General features: G+C 44.8%; 5 protein-coding genes across 5 annotated transcripts; 3 read left to right on the plus strand and 2 right to left on the minus strand.

Annotated features, from left to right (window-relative positions):
- Nucleotides 1–1,509: 1,509 nt before the first annotated feature.
- Nucleotides 1,510–4,713, plus strand: H6S33_008317 (uncharacterized protein; the record flags this gene model as incomplete). Its single annotated transcript, XM_044839946.1, has 7 exons — nt 1,510–1,657; nt 1,726–2,053; nt 2,116–2,299; nt 2,359–2,790; nt 2,844–3,501; nt 3,559–4,540; nt 4,644–4,713. The coding sequence occupies 7 exons, from the start codon at nt 1,510–1,512 to the stop codon at nt 4,711–4,713; spliced, it is 2,802 nt and encodes a 933-aa protein (XP_044687862.1).
- Nucleotides 4,714–6,194: 1,481 nt separating this feature from the next.
- H6S33_008318 (uncharacterized protein) lies at nt 6,195–7,697 on the minus strand (the record flags this gene model as incomplete). Its single annotated transcript, XM_044839947.1, has 3 exons — nt 6,195–6,263; nt 6,570–7,340; nt 7,419–7,697. 3 exons carry the CDS (start codon nt 7,695–7,697, stop codon nt 6,195–6,197), a joined length of 1,119 nt encoding a protein of 372 aa, XP_044687863.1.
- A 1,228-nt stretch (nt 7,698–8,925) lies between these two features.
- Nucleotides 8,926–10,116, plus strand: H6S33_008319 (uncharacterized protein; the record flags this gene model as incomplete). Its single annotated transcript, XM_044839949.1, has 4 exons — nt 8,926–9,017; nt 9,072–9,201; nt 9,345–9,816; nt 9,881–10,116. 4 exons carry the CDS (start codon nt 8,926–8,928, stop codon nt 10,114–10,116), a joined length of 930 nt encoding a protein of 309 aa, XP_044687864.1.
- A 956-nt stretch (nt 10,117–11,072) lies between these two features.
- On the minus strand, nt 11,073–12,306 carry H6S33_008320 (uncharacterized protein; the record flags this gene model as incomplete). The annotated part of the gene is made up of 4 exons (XM_044839950.1): nt 11,073–11,612; nt 11,737–11,887; nt 11,937–12,067; nt 12,151–12,306. 4 exons carry the CDS (start codon nt 12,304–12,306, stop codon nt 11,073–11,075), a joined length of 978 nt encoding a protein of 325 aa, XP_044687865.1.
- A 928-nt stretch (nt 12,307–13,234) lies between these two features.
- Nucleotides 13,235–16,047, plus strand: H6S33_008321 (uncharacterized protein; the record flags this gene model as incomplete). Its single annotated transcript, XM_044839951.1, has 9 exons — nt 13,235–13,241; nt 13,305–13,679; nt 13,751–13,848; nt 13,905–14,726; nt 14,798–14,938; nt 14,989–15,235; nt 15,315–15,739; nt 15,799–15,893; nt 15,939–16,047. 9 exons carry the CDS (start codon nt 13,235–13,237, stop codon nt 16,045–16,047), a joined length of 2,319 nt encoding a protein of 772 aa, XP_044687866.1.
- Between the last annotated feature and the right edge of the window lie 121 nt (nt 16,048–16,168).

Below are 16,168 nucleotides of genomic sequence, written 5' to 3' on the forward strand. Positions count from 1 at the left end.
TTTATGATTTCTAAACGCCCTTGACATCGCTAATCATTATTTTATGAAGATGATCGCGAGTGATACCATCAATTCCAGCCCATAACGATACATGTACCTACTCTAGGTATCCAAAAGATACATACCCTACATGTAGGTATTACATGTAGATAGCTTTTTGAGCAGTTCCAAAACAAGTATCAGTCCGAGGATTGTAGTGTATATACATACATACATGTAGCAGGTACTATCAAGTCTTGGCCGATTTACGATGCAAAGCTGCGCGCAAAGCGGTGCGACTGGATCACAACCGAACTATCGAATCCGTTGGACCGTCACTGCCACTAGCACTGCTAGTGGCCTATCACTGGATCATCTGGCTCTGGGCAGACTCAAACTGCATTTGCGGGAGATAGGGTTAGTCTGGGGACTTTTGCCGGATGACGATGAGGTACCGCTGTATTTGAGAATATTCGTTGCGCCTCAGCAGGGGTATAAGCCAACCAGAGGCAGTATTTGGAAGTCAATATGCAAGTTTTTGTAGAGAATACCCCTGCTGACGAATTTTCTCAAATACTGCGGTACTCTACTTGGCAGATTTGTCTAGATAATGCTCTAGTGAGGTGTGACCTTGTGCGACAATGAAGCATCATTTTCAAAAATGCCGCCAGTTGCTCTTATCTTTCCTTCCCTCTTGCAAGATGCAAAATGCTCATTAGAGAGGTTTCGCAAGAAAATATTAAATTCGGCTCGCGACCAGACTCATGATTGGTTGACACGACGGATTCCCAAAGATTTTTCCCCAAAGAAGGACACCTTTGACTCCACAAAGCCGTTAATCGAACTCTCACTTGTCCTTTTTTCTTTCCATAGCTCAAAGCAACGAGCTCTAAGTTTCGATTAACGGGCTTTGGGAGTGTTTTGATCTCAATCAGGAAGATTTCCAGTAACTCTGCCCCACTTAGGCCTTCATTCTCCAATCACATCCCATCCCATATTTAATTCAAAGTCTGGTTGCGAAACGTCTCTACTACTACAAGCTCTTGTGGAAGCAAGTGCCTACATGTAGGTATATACCCTGTCCGGAACCGGAAACGTTGACCGTCCGTGCCCGGCAACCGATGATGTGATGTAACAGTGAACATACCATTAACCGTGTTGAATAGCCACGGTGGCTGCAAGACATGGCATTCAGAGATCTCTCATCGGATGAATCGCTCCCTGCCAGCTAGGTATTATCTGGTCTTCACCGGGTTCCTGCTTTGCGATACCTGCTTGCTTGCTTGCGAAGTACCTTACATCAACGTCATACTTACTATCTAGATATTTGCCTTACGAAGTGAAATTTAAGGGCAGTTTCAGCTGTACTTTAAACTTTTAAGCCACCTTTTGTTTCTCCAGTACCTACTTTTGATCGTCATTATTGCAGCGTGAAACAGATAAGGAACGATTATACAGTGATCTGTGATCTGTGTACGATTCAAGTCTGTGCTGCAACCAACAATTCCACATGCCAAATTAATGACCGCAATGACAACTTCAATTCTACCCTCGATACTTCCTTCGATTAAGATATCAAAATCTGGAGTTCCTGTCTCGCCCTCCCCGAGTGCTCCAAGAACTATCGTGAACGACATTGGTTCTGAGAACGGCCGCCCGACAACATCAGGTAATGATGGTAAGGAATCAAAGGAAGGCTGGGCTAGCTGGGCGCTGGAACGCTGACGGAGTGGGATTGGTTCCTAGTCCCCACGACTGCTGGCGGATCCACGGCATTCTCGAATGGATCACAGTCCAGATTTTCAAATTCAACTTTAGCACTCGACACTGAAAGGCTTCAGTCTCCCACGACCAGTACTGCGAGAAGGAAAGGGGTGCCCATGCGTGAAGGTACAACACTTGCGGACCCATTGACAATGCAGATCCTCCGTCGTACAGGAACCGAGAATACGATTCGACAGAAGGCGCGGAAGGATAGCAATGATGATGCGCAAAATGAGGGTGTGATGGGGGCTATTCCTGAGAGGAATCCTTCGGACACGATTAGGCATATGGATACACAACCCCAGAAGAAGTTCGTATATCTCACCCTCTCCGAGATTTTGTAGGACATGAGGGTCTAAATTGAGTTTGTAGAAAGGGCGTTTCTTTCCTTAGCCGGATAATGGGTGGGAAGAAAAAGGGTGGGGACGCGCCTCAGAATGAAGATGGATTTGAGGTTGACATGAGGACGGAGGGGATGGATGCTCATGTTTTCTCTGAGCCAATTGGCGGACATGGATTTACACCTCAGTTCCCGGCGCCTCCGAAATATATAAGGGTAAGTTATACATTAAATCCGGTGTGAAGGTTCTGGGAGCTAAAATATTTGTTTTTAAGGTTCGTTCACAAAACAAACACAAGCGTGAGTTTGATCAAACATTTCTTGCTCAAGAGCTTTACCGAAAACATGAGGAGCATCCAAAGTCGCCCAATGCTAGTAAGTTCAATTTATCGACGGCGTCACTTAGTAACATCCCAGCACATAAGAGTGGAGCTATATGGGCTATGAAATGGAGCAAAGATGGCCGTTATATAGCAGCGGGCGGGCAGGATAAGATTGTACGGGTATGGCAAGTTATCAGTACCAAAGAGGAGCGGGAAATGCACGAAAAAGAGGAAGAAGCTGGGTCAGGGGGGATCTACTCTGGCGGAAGGGGAGTTCGGTTGAACGCTCCTGTATTTCGCTCGGAGCCTATCCATGAATATACTGGTCATACGGCAGATGTATTGGATCTAAGTTGGAGTAAGGTCGGTGACTTTGAAGCAAAAGTCCCTGGTATCACAGGGTGTACATGCTGTGTTATTTGACTAACATTTTACAGAACAATTTCTTGCTTTCATCTTCAATGGATAAGACTGTACGGCTATGGCACGTCTCTAGAAAGGAATGTCTTTGCTGCTTTCAGCACAGTGATTTTGTCACCGCCATTTGCTTTCATCCTCGAGATGACCGTTTTTTTCTGGCTGGGTCGCTTGATTCTAAGTTGAGACTTTGGAGCATACCTGATAAAAGCGTGGCATTTTGGAACGAGCTTCCCGACTTAATAACTGCAGTAGCATTTACCCCAGATGGGAGAATGGCAATTGCGGGCTGTCTGAGCGGGTTGTGCCTTTTTTATGAAACCGAGGGATTGAGATATCACACTCAAGTTCACGTAAGATCATCTCATGGAAAGAACGCAAAAGGGAGTAAGATTACCGGGATCGAAACCATCACATTCCCGCCAAATGATCCAAATGGCGAAGTTAAAATTTTGATCACCAGCAATGATTCAAGGGTGCGTATGTACAATGCTAGAGACAAAAGCCTTGAAGTGAAATTTAAGGGCAACGAGAATACGTGCAGTCAAATCCACGCCACATTCAGCGATGATGCCCAATACGTCATCAGCGGCAGTGAAGATAGGAGGGTCTACATATGGAACGTTGGGTCAGGGGAGGCAGAGAGAAAGGACAAAAGGCCTGCTGAACATTTTGAGGGTAAAATCTCTTCCATAGCAATAGTCATCATATAGCACTGGCCTAATGTCTCTGCAGCCCATCCTGCAATTGTTACGGTTGCGATCATGGCACCAACAGCGACTCGGCAGCTGCTGGGAGGTTCCGGAGATCCTCTATATGATTTGTGCAATCCACCACCAGTAACTCTTGTTAGTCGAGGTTCTGACTCGATATCGTCGAAAAAGCACCCCGAATCATTGGCGGATCATAAATCAGAAGATAGCTCTGTCCTCAATATTCCCAAGCCTCCTGAGGAGTCTCCGGCGTATTTACAAAGGTCAACACATCCCGATGGGAATATTATAGTCACCGCAGACTACACTGGTCGTATAAAAGTATTTCGACAGGATTGCGCATTTAACAAGCGCAAGAGTGATAGTTTTGATACTGCATCAACCCTTTCGAAAAAGATTGGAGATAGCCTATTTAATGGTCATGGGAGGAGAAATTCATCACATTCTCACCACGGCTCAGATCGAATCCAATCGTGGCGACAAAGCATTGCATCTAACGGTAGTCTCGAAGGCTCAATTCGCGGTCACAGGAACAGCCTTGGTTTGGACGGATCATCAAACAGAAGTGTTTCTCCAAGGAAATCGATGGGGGCAATGTCGATTGGGTCTGGTAGCACCTCAAACCGGTTTATGAGGTCTGGAAGTGTTCGTTCGAGAGCGTCAAGAGCAACCTCGATTGGGGTAGATGGTCCAATACATAATGGCCACAATGCATACACCGTGGCCAGCGGTACAAACCGTGGGCATGGTATTCCTTCAAGTGCAGATGGCAAAGTTTTACCTGATGTGGAACGACCAAGAAGTACTGTGCAGAATCAGACTGGCAATGGATTGAGGGGCCAAGGAGCGAATCAGGACCGAAACTCGGGGATGCCTATGACTAGGGCTTCAGCCGGAAGTAGCAGACATAGATTGAGCGCGGTTGACTCAGATGAATCTGACGAAGAAGTCTTCAGTAGCGATGAAGGTGAAGAGAGTGAAAATGAAACTGTGAGGTGCAAAAGGTATGTTTAATTTTGAAACCCCGAGTTCAATAAACACAAAATTATAGCACTTCTCCAGCCACCGGCAGCGTGTACCGTTCTTTGACTGACTGGCGGAACATAGATGCGGGGGAACCTCATTCAGAGCGAAACAATCGAAGAAGGGGGAACACAAGCTTCTTTGCGTCAAGTGAGTTATTTTCCGGAAACACAATTTCTTTTTTTTTTACTTACCATACCGTTTCTCTCATCTCGCGATCCCTTTCCACCATCTCGCTCCTCCTATATTTATATTTGCCGCTAACCAGGTCACGACGAAACTCACAGATGCAACTCAATGCTGTGAAAAGAAAAACCCAGGCGTTCGACCTACATTGTAAATCATTTCTACTCTGGCCAACCTGTGCCTCTGAGCTATGCCCAACTAATTATGTGCCATATTTCTTTTTCTCTTTGGGCTCCAGGGTTTTCTCTATTTTTCTCTCACGTTGTTGTCACCTGATTCGCTCACGAGTTCCGGAATGAACACTGAGGTTTACTTTTTTGATGTTTTGCTTTTGCGACTTTAATCCTTCCCCACCGGCGGAATGGGGTCCGGGGAAGTGTTGTCGTGCATGACGCGGAAAGACGTGACGAGCCTTTTCCAATAAGCACAGGAGTTGACGCCTGCGATCACGCATCTCTTGAACGTTGCATACCAACTTTGAGGATTTTTTTCCCCAGCCTGTTTGATATTTTTTTTTCGGTGTACATTTTGTTTCTTTTTTTTCCTCATGTAATTTTTTTTTCCATTTAGCGTAGCCACGTTGGTATTGGGTTTCCTTTCGCAATATTTCATTTTCATTTTCAATTTCGGTTGAGTTTTTAGCTGGTCGTAGCAATATCCTGTGGTTGGATACGGCTTTGGCTTTGGACTTTGTGGATGTTCGCAGTGGCTCGAGTTAGATAGGGCTCGACATGGGCCCACCTCTTGGTGTTGATTGACTTGACATTGCATCGGTGCCTGGGTACTTGTCCCGAAAGGTCGGATGCCCAGTAGAGGAAGAAGAAATGTATGTACGAAGTCAGGGTTTGGATTGTTGAATGCAAGCACCTGGTTGGCATGTCTAACTTTCTTTCTTGGTTACCCGCATTAGGGGGTACTCTAGTTGGGTCCTTTGGAGGAGCTCTTGGGGAGAGGTACAGGTAAGTACTCCACATGTATTATACTCTACCTAGGCATACATTTGCCCTACCCTATGGCAGTAGGGAAGTACAGCACGAGTATATTCTGTTTCTTTTATCTCTGAACTTGATAGAATCGCCCTTGATTTGGATGGAGTAAGTAATTGATACTAGACTAGATTTACCATCACATGGCTTAATTCGTAAAGATCGGGGACATCGCGGATGACTTCTTTCAGTTTTCCTCGATTTAATCATCAGTTCGAATCACTTTCCCCCTTTTTTTCTTTCTCAGCACCGCTTTGTCTGGAAAAGTAAGTAATAACCGGATTGCGTGAGCTCTAGTAGAAGAGTCCCAAGCAGTAACGGAAATTAACTCCTCAGGATAAAAGTATTATTACATTAATGAATGGACCCATCATGGAGGAGACGAAAAGGAAAGATAAATAAAACAAAAGCAAACCAAGAAAAGCCCACTTGATTGATATGACGATGAAACATCCCCATCCCCCTATCTTGCTGCCACCGGCGTCTCGGAGGCTGGCGCATCTGGGGCATGCTGTTCCGGGAGCCAGAATGTCTGGATATATGAGGTTAGCAAGTGACCACGGTTAAAGAGGATGATTCTGCCACTACTAGAGAAAGAATAAGGCCCGACTGTTTGATAGACGTATCTTTGTCCAAAAACAAGAAGACTCTAAGTTCTTTCTTTCATAGTATTGCTCCGTGGAGAAGAGTGGGTGGAAGAAAGACAGGTAGGAGTGTAAAGGGTGCCGAGAATCATTGCCAGATCTCGATATATGGTATCAAGATTCCGAGCATCATAATTCCATCTCACTGGCCCTTTCACAGCGAGAGAAGAAAGAATATGGACAGAAAGACTTACCACATCCTTATGCGCCGTTGCAAATAGGTTCATTTTCGGATTGAAAGCAACCACACTTGCCATAACTTTACTATTTTCTGCCAATTCCACAAATGGCTTTAGTGTTTTTTTGTCATCTGGCTGTACCCAAGTATCCCAAACCACGACTCCCTTCTCGCCTTGCCCTCCAACTATGTACCTCGCATCAGGCGTCAAACAGACATCACCCGAAGTCTCAATCTTTTTCGGATTTGTGGGCCCATTTGGCCGTTTAGTCCTATATAGAAACTGCGAGGTATTCTCCGCAAACGAATCAATAACATAGTGGGCATGTCCCCGAGTTCCAACCAACATATGTTTTCCATCATTACTGAACTCGAGCTTCGACCATGCAGGCATACGAGCTGGGTATGAATAGGCATGGAGGAATGTGTCGTCCGTTAGGGTGAAGGTTGTGAAAGGCTGCTTGTCATAGTTGCGCAAATCATACAACAAGATAGAGCTTGATGCGTGAGAAGCAACGGCAAAGATGATACCGGAAGGATCGAATGCAGCAAGTGATGGGGACAAGATATTGAGAAGACCGTTACAGTTGGGGGTCCGAAGATCCCACACTCGGACAGTGTCATCGAGGGAGCAAGATATAAATTGATCGTCTACTGGGGAGACCTCTAGCGATGTCACAAGCCGTTTGTGGCCTTTAAAGTAACGGATGAATGTGTTATCATGAAGGGAGAGGTAGCGAATCGTGTCTGTACCCATGGAGGGCCCGTGATCAGCTCTGTTTTGCAGCTACATACCTTTCAGCGGACATACAGACCAGGAAGGATGGGGAGTTGTACCGTTTTCTTTGGTCGAAGCATAAATTACATTACTCTGCGTGTGTGTGAACCTTGCAAGATGACATCCATACTTTTTGCTGTAGAGCGTTTTGTTGTGTTTCCCAAGTTTACAGTCGTATAGTTGGAGGGTTTCATCATCACCAGCTGCTATGCAGAATTCACCAGTATCATCGAAATCGAGGGATGTTACTTCTGCGCCTTTTGCAAAGTTGGAAAATGCTTTAGAGGGCCGGTAACGGTGAATTGTTTCCTGGAGCTTGACCGTTTCAGGGTGTCTAGTGCCTGGGGTTGCCGTATTGGTGGTCATTTTCTTCCGCTTATACCAATCCTTCTACTCCCCCTTTGGCTGCTTTTCAAGGCTCTTCCTGAGACCGGCGGGGAACTTGGATCTATCGGGATATCTGAATCTATGGTATTGGACTTTCGAATTGTGTTAGATAAAGTACTTATGACTGAACGTTTGGGGGGGGGGGGGGGGGTTGGGGGGTTGTGAATAGCAAGATTTTTAAAAATTATCACTCACCAAAGTTTGGTCAAGAGTGGCAATGGGTATTGTTTGAGCAGATTCGTGATAGTTGAGAGAGGCTCTGCAGTTGACTTTGAGGAAGTCGCGTTACTTCAGCCCTAACCCCTGGCTCAGATAAAGTATCATCTACCGGCCTTGGCAAATACGGAGAAGGGGATACTCTAGACATGTAGCTTACACCGATGCATACGCTTACATACACGTAGGACGCTACATGTAGGTACAGCGAAAGCTTTCTATAACAGTACCTTCTATAAGGGTAATCCCCGGATTTCAGCACAATCACCTCTTATATAAGGGTAATCTCTCTATAACGGTACCAAATCCCGGTCCCGAGCGTACCGTTATAGCAAGCTTTTGCTGTATGTACATGTATTCCCCAAGCAATACAAGTACTCTATCTACATAATATATTGTACTACATGCATCTTGGGCCTTCATGACTAGGTATTCGGTTTAAATTATAATTGATACTGTACGTTAGAGACTCGTTCTGATTTATATGTTGGTCTTGTGGTACGTATGTAGGTACATGTACTTACCTACATGTACTCTACATTACTCTAGTAGCACCATGCAGATATTGTTTCTGGCGTTTGTAATATAGTCACATGTGGCATCACTTAGTAGCACCGGGATGAGTAATGATTTTGTAGCTCTTCACTGAGTTCTTCGGGATTGTCCCTAGCTCTAGCCCCGGGTAAGATTTCTAATGTAAAAGTGTCCTTTAAATTGCTGAGCTGTATAGCTGAATAAGAATGGATGTAAATTCTTCTTCACCTTAGGTATCGTAGATCTTTGGCTGTCGTCGGCCACTCTATTTGTACCAGTCTATTTTTCTCTTCTATGTCCCTGCATGCATGATCTTGATCAGGTCTTGGCTACTTGGTTGCAATTACTAGTCCATCTTTTTTTCTCTCGGAAAATCTAAACAACCTTTCTCTATCGTCGCTCAACCCCAATTGTCATTGCGGGCCTTCACGGTAGTCAATCCACAAGTGTACGAGGGATGTCCACAACTCTCGGCGGGTTTTTGTCTGGCGGAATCGCTGCTTGCGGTGCCGTAACAGTGACACATGGATTTGAAACTGTGAAGACGAGGTAAGTTCTCTTCCGCCTCCTATGGCAAAACTGTTACTGATACAAAAAGTGTAGGCTGCAATTGCAGGGAGAGCTCTCGGCGAAATCCCAGACAAAAAGGGTCTATACCGGTGTTTTCCAAGGAGTTGCTGTTATTTTGCGAAATGAGGGTATCAGGGGCTTAATGGCTGGTTTGGGCGCTGCTGTATGATTTCCTCTACCCCACCCCATTTCCGATACCGTCACAAAAGCATTTGGGCAATCGCAACCAAGTTCCGAATAAGCTACTCTTAGCTAAAGTCTTATAATTGTAATCATATAAGAGAAGGCATTAATGATGTTATCCAGTACTGCTACCAAACTATGCTGAACGGCTGTCGCCTGGGGTTCTACGAACCAATCCGTACAACCCTCACATCCCTTGTGTACGATGATGCTGCAAAGCAATCTTTCGGCATCAATGTCTTTAGCGGAGCATCCTCCGGGATCCTCGGCGCCGCCATCGGTTCTCCCTTCTTCCTTGTCAAGACCCGCTTGCAATCACACTCGCCATTCCTCCCAGTAGGCACTCAACATAAATATAAAGGCGCAATTGATGGATTCCGCCAAATCCATGCAGCAGAGGGAATAAAAGGTCTTTACCGCGGCGTAGGAGCTGCGATGGTACGTACTGGGTTCGGAAGCAGTGTGCAGTTGCCCACATACTTCTTCGCGAAGCGAAGAATTGAGCAGTGGACGGGCGTTAAAGATGGCGTGGGACTACACCTGGCGAGTAGTGCGGTGAGTGGGTTCGTGGTCTGCTGTGTTATGCACCCACCGGGTATGTTACTCTCCATGAAAGTTTAGTGGGACATGGGTGATTCTAACAGCTTTCTTTTTGACAGACACGGTTATGTCCCGCATGTATAACCAAACCGGGAATCTCTACTCTGGCATCTGGGATTGTGTAAAGAAAACCATTAAGACGGAGGGGGTGCTAGCGATTTATAAAGGATATTTTGCACACCTCGCAAGAATATTGCCGCACACCATCCTGACACTTACTCTTGCGGAGCAAACGAATAAATGGATGAGGAGTATTGAGAATAGATGGTTCTTAGATAATGTGGTTGTTGACTAAAGTAAAAGTCCTATAATCAAGGTTGACTATTATTTTGGATATTAGATAGTTGGGGAATAAAAATGGGGTGGGAGTTTCTGAGGGAAAGAAAAAGAAAAAAGGAGTTGCATTATTTTTCTTTTCAAATACGTCTTTTGGGTAGATGGGTATGGGTGGGAATATATACAGGTTGGGGGTCAAACATCTTGGTTGAGGATCTTTGATATGTTTCTTACTGTAGCTAAAGATTTTAGATTTGTATCAACTACACGTACTTAGGTATTTAGATGAATAGAGGGTATTATATCATGGTCTTGTAGTGTAAATAGTATTGAAAAGTTGCTACATACAGACATGTACTTATGTACATACAAGCGTTTTTCAGACCATTGCCTAAGTAGAGAGTTATGTGGCTAGAACAGCTGGGCTTATGTGACTTTACCAACTCAAAGATCACAGTAAACCTGAAAATGCCTTTTGCACCCATCTTCCATGGCATTATTTCTCGACTGACTCAAACTAATAAGCTTGATAAACTTTCTGGGAAGCAAAGGAAAGGTTTATCAAACTCGGTCAATCATAAGCTTTAAAAGACACATTGAATAATTGGTGCGTCTGTGTACATACTTACTTATTAAATGTTCAATGTGTACGTGTAACCATTGAAGCCGTGTTTAGGATGGGAATTCAATGTAAACACTTGAACGTGAAGATACAGAATGTGTAGAGGTCCCCGCAAAATTCGTAGGTCTCAGGATTATAACTTCGATATATACATGTATGCAGGTGCTGTACCAAAAATGCGGGTGGATCCAGTACCTTATCTATCAGAATGCCGCGAGGGTCTGTATTGCAACGGTATAATAGTTAGGAAGTTTTGCACAATTCCGTATTGCTATAGCACCTGTTACATCCCCTTTTTTTGGTACTGTACATATAAGATGTATATATACTTGTAGATACATACCCATCGGTTATTATTTCCACCCATAGGTAGCCTTTAGCCTTCCCCGCAAATGATCATCTGCCGTCAATGTCCTTTCTGTATCATTCGCCCCCCTGTCCCCTCTTCCCTTTACAACCTCACTTGGTATCGGCGTTAATAACGTACTGTTTTCCGGATGACAGAAATACACAATGCTATATCTATCATTTGGGGCCACTCCCGGGGTTTTAGGGAATGTGACTCTATGAATTGTGGATCGTAGTAACCCCGCTGTCCAATACGATAGTAAATCACCGATGTTCACCAATATAGCATCTTTTAATACGGGTACGGGACTCCAGGTTTTGGTGACAGGATGGTGGATTTCAAGTCCAGGCTCACCAGCACGTTGTAATAATAGTGTGACAGAGCCATAGTCGCTGTGTGCACCTGCACGAATATCGAGTGTGGGAGAGTAATCGGAATCAGCCGGGAGAGAAGGGTAATGCAGGAGGCGAAGAATGGAGCCGGATGGACCGTTGTCCGAGTGACGGGATGTGAACCAGTCCTCTCCCCCTTCTGAATGATCGATCTGCGAGTGTTATTAATGACTGAATTATGAACATATATGCAATTGTTTATTCGTTAAACCGTCGGATGCTGTTGCATCATACCCGAGAACTTAACGAACGTGTAGTATCTAAGGGATAATATACCTTTAGAGCAATAGCAAAGAGGCGGAGAAGCTTTAAACAAAGGCTATGACATAGGTCTGCGAATTCGCTGAGTTCGGCTTCGTGCTCACTCAGAGCCGCGGGCATAGGTTGCTGAGCTTTGCCGTCCTTAAACTCACCAAAGTTAAATGCTCTAAACCAGTGTAAGCGCTCTGCTGAACTCTAGAGAGAAATATACTTACTCTTTAAAATCCCCTCTTCGTTGATTCTGAGGATCAAGAGTCTCCGAGTGCATCGATGACCATCCCTTGTTGTCTGCTGATATTCGACATTTCTCTTTCTCTTCTCTAGGAGACGAAAAGAATTTCTTGGACTATAGCTCACTTGAAGCGGATGACAACGAGAAGATTAGCTATGAACCAGGTAAGAACAGCCATAATGCGAGGGTAAGCGCACCAACTGGAACATGCGATCTATCTTTTCTGTGGAGATATTGCTACCCTCGGAAGTGATGTAGACGAAGCCTAATGTCTGGGCAGCTTCTAGGAGATTTGAGGCGCATTCTGAGCTGTCTTGTAGAGAGATAAGAGATACTATTGGCATTGACATCATGAAGGTAGCTGGGATATTAGGGAACAGGCCTAGGTAGAATATGGGTTTCTCTGGGGATGAGGTTGAAATAAGCGATAGCTTGCATGATGCTTGTGTTGATCATGCCACAATTGAATCGCTTGGCATCATTCCATTCTAGCTCTATGAAATACGGTACCCAGTTACATACAAGCGTATAAATACAATACAAAAAAACGGGGTGAAATCAGTACTGTATGACTACGGGATTTACGCATTGCAAAAGGAATACCGTAGTAATGCCGTATGCTTGCTGCATTACTAGCGCATTAATGGGAATAACGTACCATTTTTTGGTACATGTATGCATGATATTTATTACATATATATGATTATTACATGTATTGAACACTGGTATGGCTGTTGACTACCGGAAGCTTTCTGTAAAGGCGTGCAGTCACCTTCCTGGGTCATGTAGATACGTTTAGCGTACATATATTGTACCTACTCGTAACTTCCTGACGTTTTTGAACGCGACTGATATTGCATACCATACAAAAATACGCCAAGATCCTGATTTTGGGTGTATGCAATAGTGGCCCAGTCCAAAAACGCCAGGAGACTACGAGTACAGTACCGTACATGTTGCTGCCAAGTAAGTTTGTTTACTGCCCCGCAAAAAGCCAAGAGCACGATACAAGGATCACGTCCTCTGTCTTGGCCCTCGTGCGTGTGCAACAAACACCACCTTTTACGAATAGAGCAGTTATCTACCACTTCGAAGCCAATTGTTCCCCCATCACTCACAGTCTAGAATAATCCGTTTGTGACATTCCTTTCTCTTCTTACTCTCCTTATATCTTATTCCCTGCAGCCCTCATTTACCCATCCCCATCATCCTTTGCTCCAAATAATCTCCACCAGTCGAATCGCAGCTGCATATCACCACAGCCTGAGATTAATTTCAGAAATGCCCGGTACGCAGACAATGAACCCCTTATTAGTCACATAATCCAGTTACTGACACCGGCAAATCTCAGTCAAAAGCTTCGATGCCTGGATAGTTACTCAGGGTAAATCCGAGACACTTCCCCTCTCAGCATTGAAGGATTCTGTTCTCGGTATCGAGGCCGATCATTATCTCCAAAAGCTTCTTACCACCACACCCTCAAAAGAACCGTTGGTTGTAGCTCTAGGGGGGTTTCCGTTTAATCTGAGAAACACCGTCGAGGCCGACATTGATGATTTGCGCAAGGCAGGCATCAAGCCTATTTTCGTTTTCAAAGGGTTCAAGACTGTACCTATCGAGGCGCCGTTCACTGTGAATGATGAGGGCCTAGCACAAAGGTCTCGAGCATGGGAGCTTTATGACAGGGGGCTGGCAAATGAAGCTGTGGAAGCATTCGGCATAGCAGGTTAGTCCACGCCCGAACCTGGTGATAAAATGGCTGTTGGGATCTGAAGCTAATCTATACCATATTCTCAGGCACCCTAGAACCATGGGAGATATATCGCTATTTCCAGCGAATTTTATTAGAAAACGACGTTGATTTCCAGGTCGCGCCTTATGCTGCCTGGCCTCAGGTATGAAACATAATGCGTGAGCTCAATTGCTAGTCCAGCTCTAAAATCGATCATAGATGCAATATCTCCAAAAACAAGGATTCGTCGACGCTATCTGGGGAAACTCCGAGCTATTTATGTTCGAAGTTGAAAAAGTCATCACCCACATTAATATCACTCCCGGGAGTACATTTACTTGGATCAATAGGCAGAGACTTCTTCAAGATATGTCACTCATGAACGATATGTTTGTAGACGCTTGTTTGCTATCTGGCTCAGACCTATGTCGCCCGTTTCCGGGGGTTGAAGGCCAGGCTGTGGCCCCAGCGCATGCATTTTTGACCTCCATTGACTTAATAAAGAGGTATCGCAATATATCAACCGTATTAAACACCAACGCAGGTGCAGGGACGACGGGTTATATCGACAAGTACAGAAAAGCACGAGCTTCCGTAAGACATCACGTAATATTCACTGAGGATGGAGTTGCCGAGCCTCTTCGTTCAAAAGAAGCTCCGGGTGATGTTCATGAGTTTATTGGACAACGCTTACCAGAAGAGCTATACTTCTATCTTTCTCGTGGCGTTATAGGGCCCCAAGTTGTAGATATGTTGGCCACCGGGGAACTCGTAATAGTTGCGCCATTTGATAATGGTGATGCCGAGGAGTATAGGAAGTTTTTGGACGCTCTCGATCCGTTGCGGTTGCAAACATTGAGTTTGCTTGCCCAGCCATTGCACAGATGGTGGACTAGCAGTGCTGTCTCTGTGCACTGCTGGTTTGATAAGAAAGCAACGAAGAAATTGGTTCCTAAAGATGTCGTTGCCACACCTTACCTTGCAACCAAGAATTGGAATGTTAAGGAGAGTTTTTTGAGACCAGAGCTGGAAAGGGCCAATGTAAGTTGTTTCATTGCCTTGAGGGCTCCTGTCTATTTTGATTATCAAGATCACATGACTAATCTAAATAGAAATCTGTTGGCCTTTCCTTCGCTCTTACTTCTCTTACTGACCCTACATTCGCTGCTAAAACCATTACCAAAAACGTGAAGAAGGATGATGGGAAAAAGAACGATACCAAAAAGGAAGATGTAAGGAAAGATGATATCAAGGTAATGCACAAATGTTCTTTGAGATATTCAAATTTCTAATTATCCTACAGTTCCTGAAAACTCAGGATGAAATCAAGCTGAATACTCTCTGGAGCATGCTCCAGTTGCGAGACTTTATTGATGGCGAAGAGCACAAACTAACCCCCTGGGGCCGTGGTCTCCAGGCCGCCATGGCTGAGCTTGATACTCCTGAATTAGACGAGTCAATCTACATTGGGATGGAATTGCTCCGTTTCAAGGTTCTCAAAGAAGCCAACTTTGCACCTGCCTTGTCCGGAGCGCCGTCTAGAGGTACAGGTAAATTTTTGTTTCCCCCCGATTATTACAGCTACCTGCCCACCTCCTATACTTAGGGCCTGGTACTAATTTCGAAAAGAAGAGGACAAAACACACACGACTCTTATATCACGAGTGGCAAGTATCGTGCCCATCAATCACAAGTCGATCGGTTATACCGGCCCGCTAAGCAGAAACCTCTTGGGCTTCAATTCATTCATCAGGACACTTACGAGGAACCTGAGAAATATGGTCGAAATGGTTTTGGTCAGCCTCTTGATGAATGGTGACGCAGAAAGAGATAGGGGAGATTTGACGGAGCTGGGACTTAGACTTCCATTCATTGATGAAGTCAGCGCGGGATTGGGTATCGCAGTCAAGACCTATTTAGACGAGCTTTCAAATGAGCCCGAACCTACTACAGAAGAAGCGAAGCAGAGACAAAAGGAGAAGCTTCCAAGGATGTTCGCACAGGCTGTGGATATTGTTGCGGATGTTGCGTTGGCCTTCAAAGTTTGGGATGCGGTAAGAAGCCCCTCGACAAAACATTTCAAATCCATGTGGCTGATCAATTTTGGTGCTAGATGGTCGTTGGGGTTAAGGTTCTTCAAAGGGAAGGCGTTCTTGGAGAGGAGGCGAATGCATTTTTGGCAGCTGACAAGTGGCTATCTGGAAGAAGGTAAGGGTAAGGGTATGTGAAGATAATGAGTACATATGGGTGTAGATTTGGGCTTATGGCCTGGAACCATATGAAGCTGCCCGACATCTCGATATTCGAAAGGAATAAATCACAGTTAGGATCAGGCGTTGTAACATCGAAGGCCTACATTTAATTTAATTAAAGTAAAGGACTTCAAAGAAAGAGTTCGGGTACATGTATTTATATTTATCGTCTAGGGTATTCGTTACCGAGTGAGAAGTTGTGAATGAGAATCTTGCCTATGAATAGGTGTT

Source organism: Morchella sextelata, assembly GCF_020137385.1.
Source record: "Morchella sextelata strain SCLS chromosome Unknown scls_26, whole genome shotgun sequence".
NCBI lineage: Eukaryota > Fungi > Ascomycota > Pezizomycetes > Pezizales > Morchellaceae > Morchella > Morchella sextelata.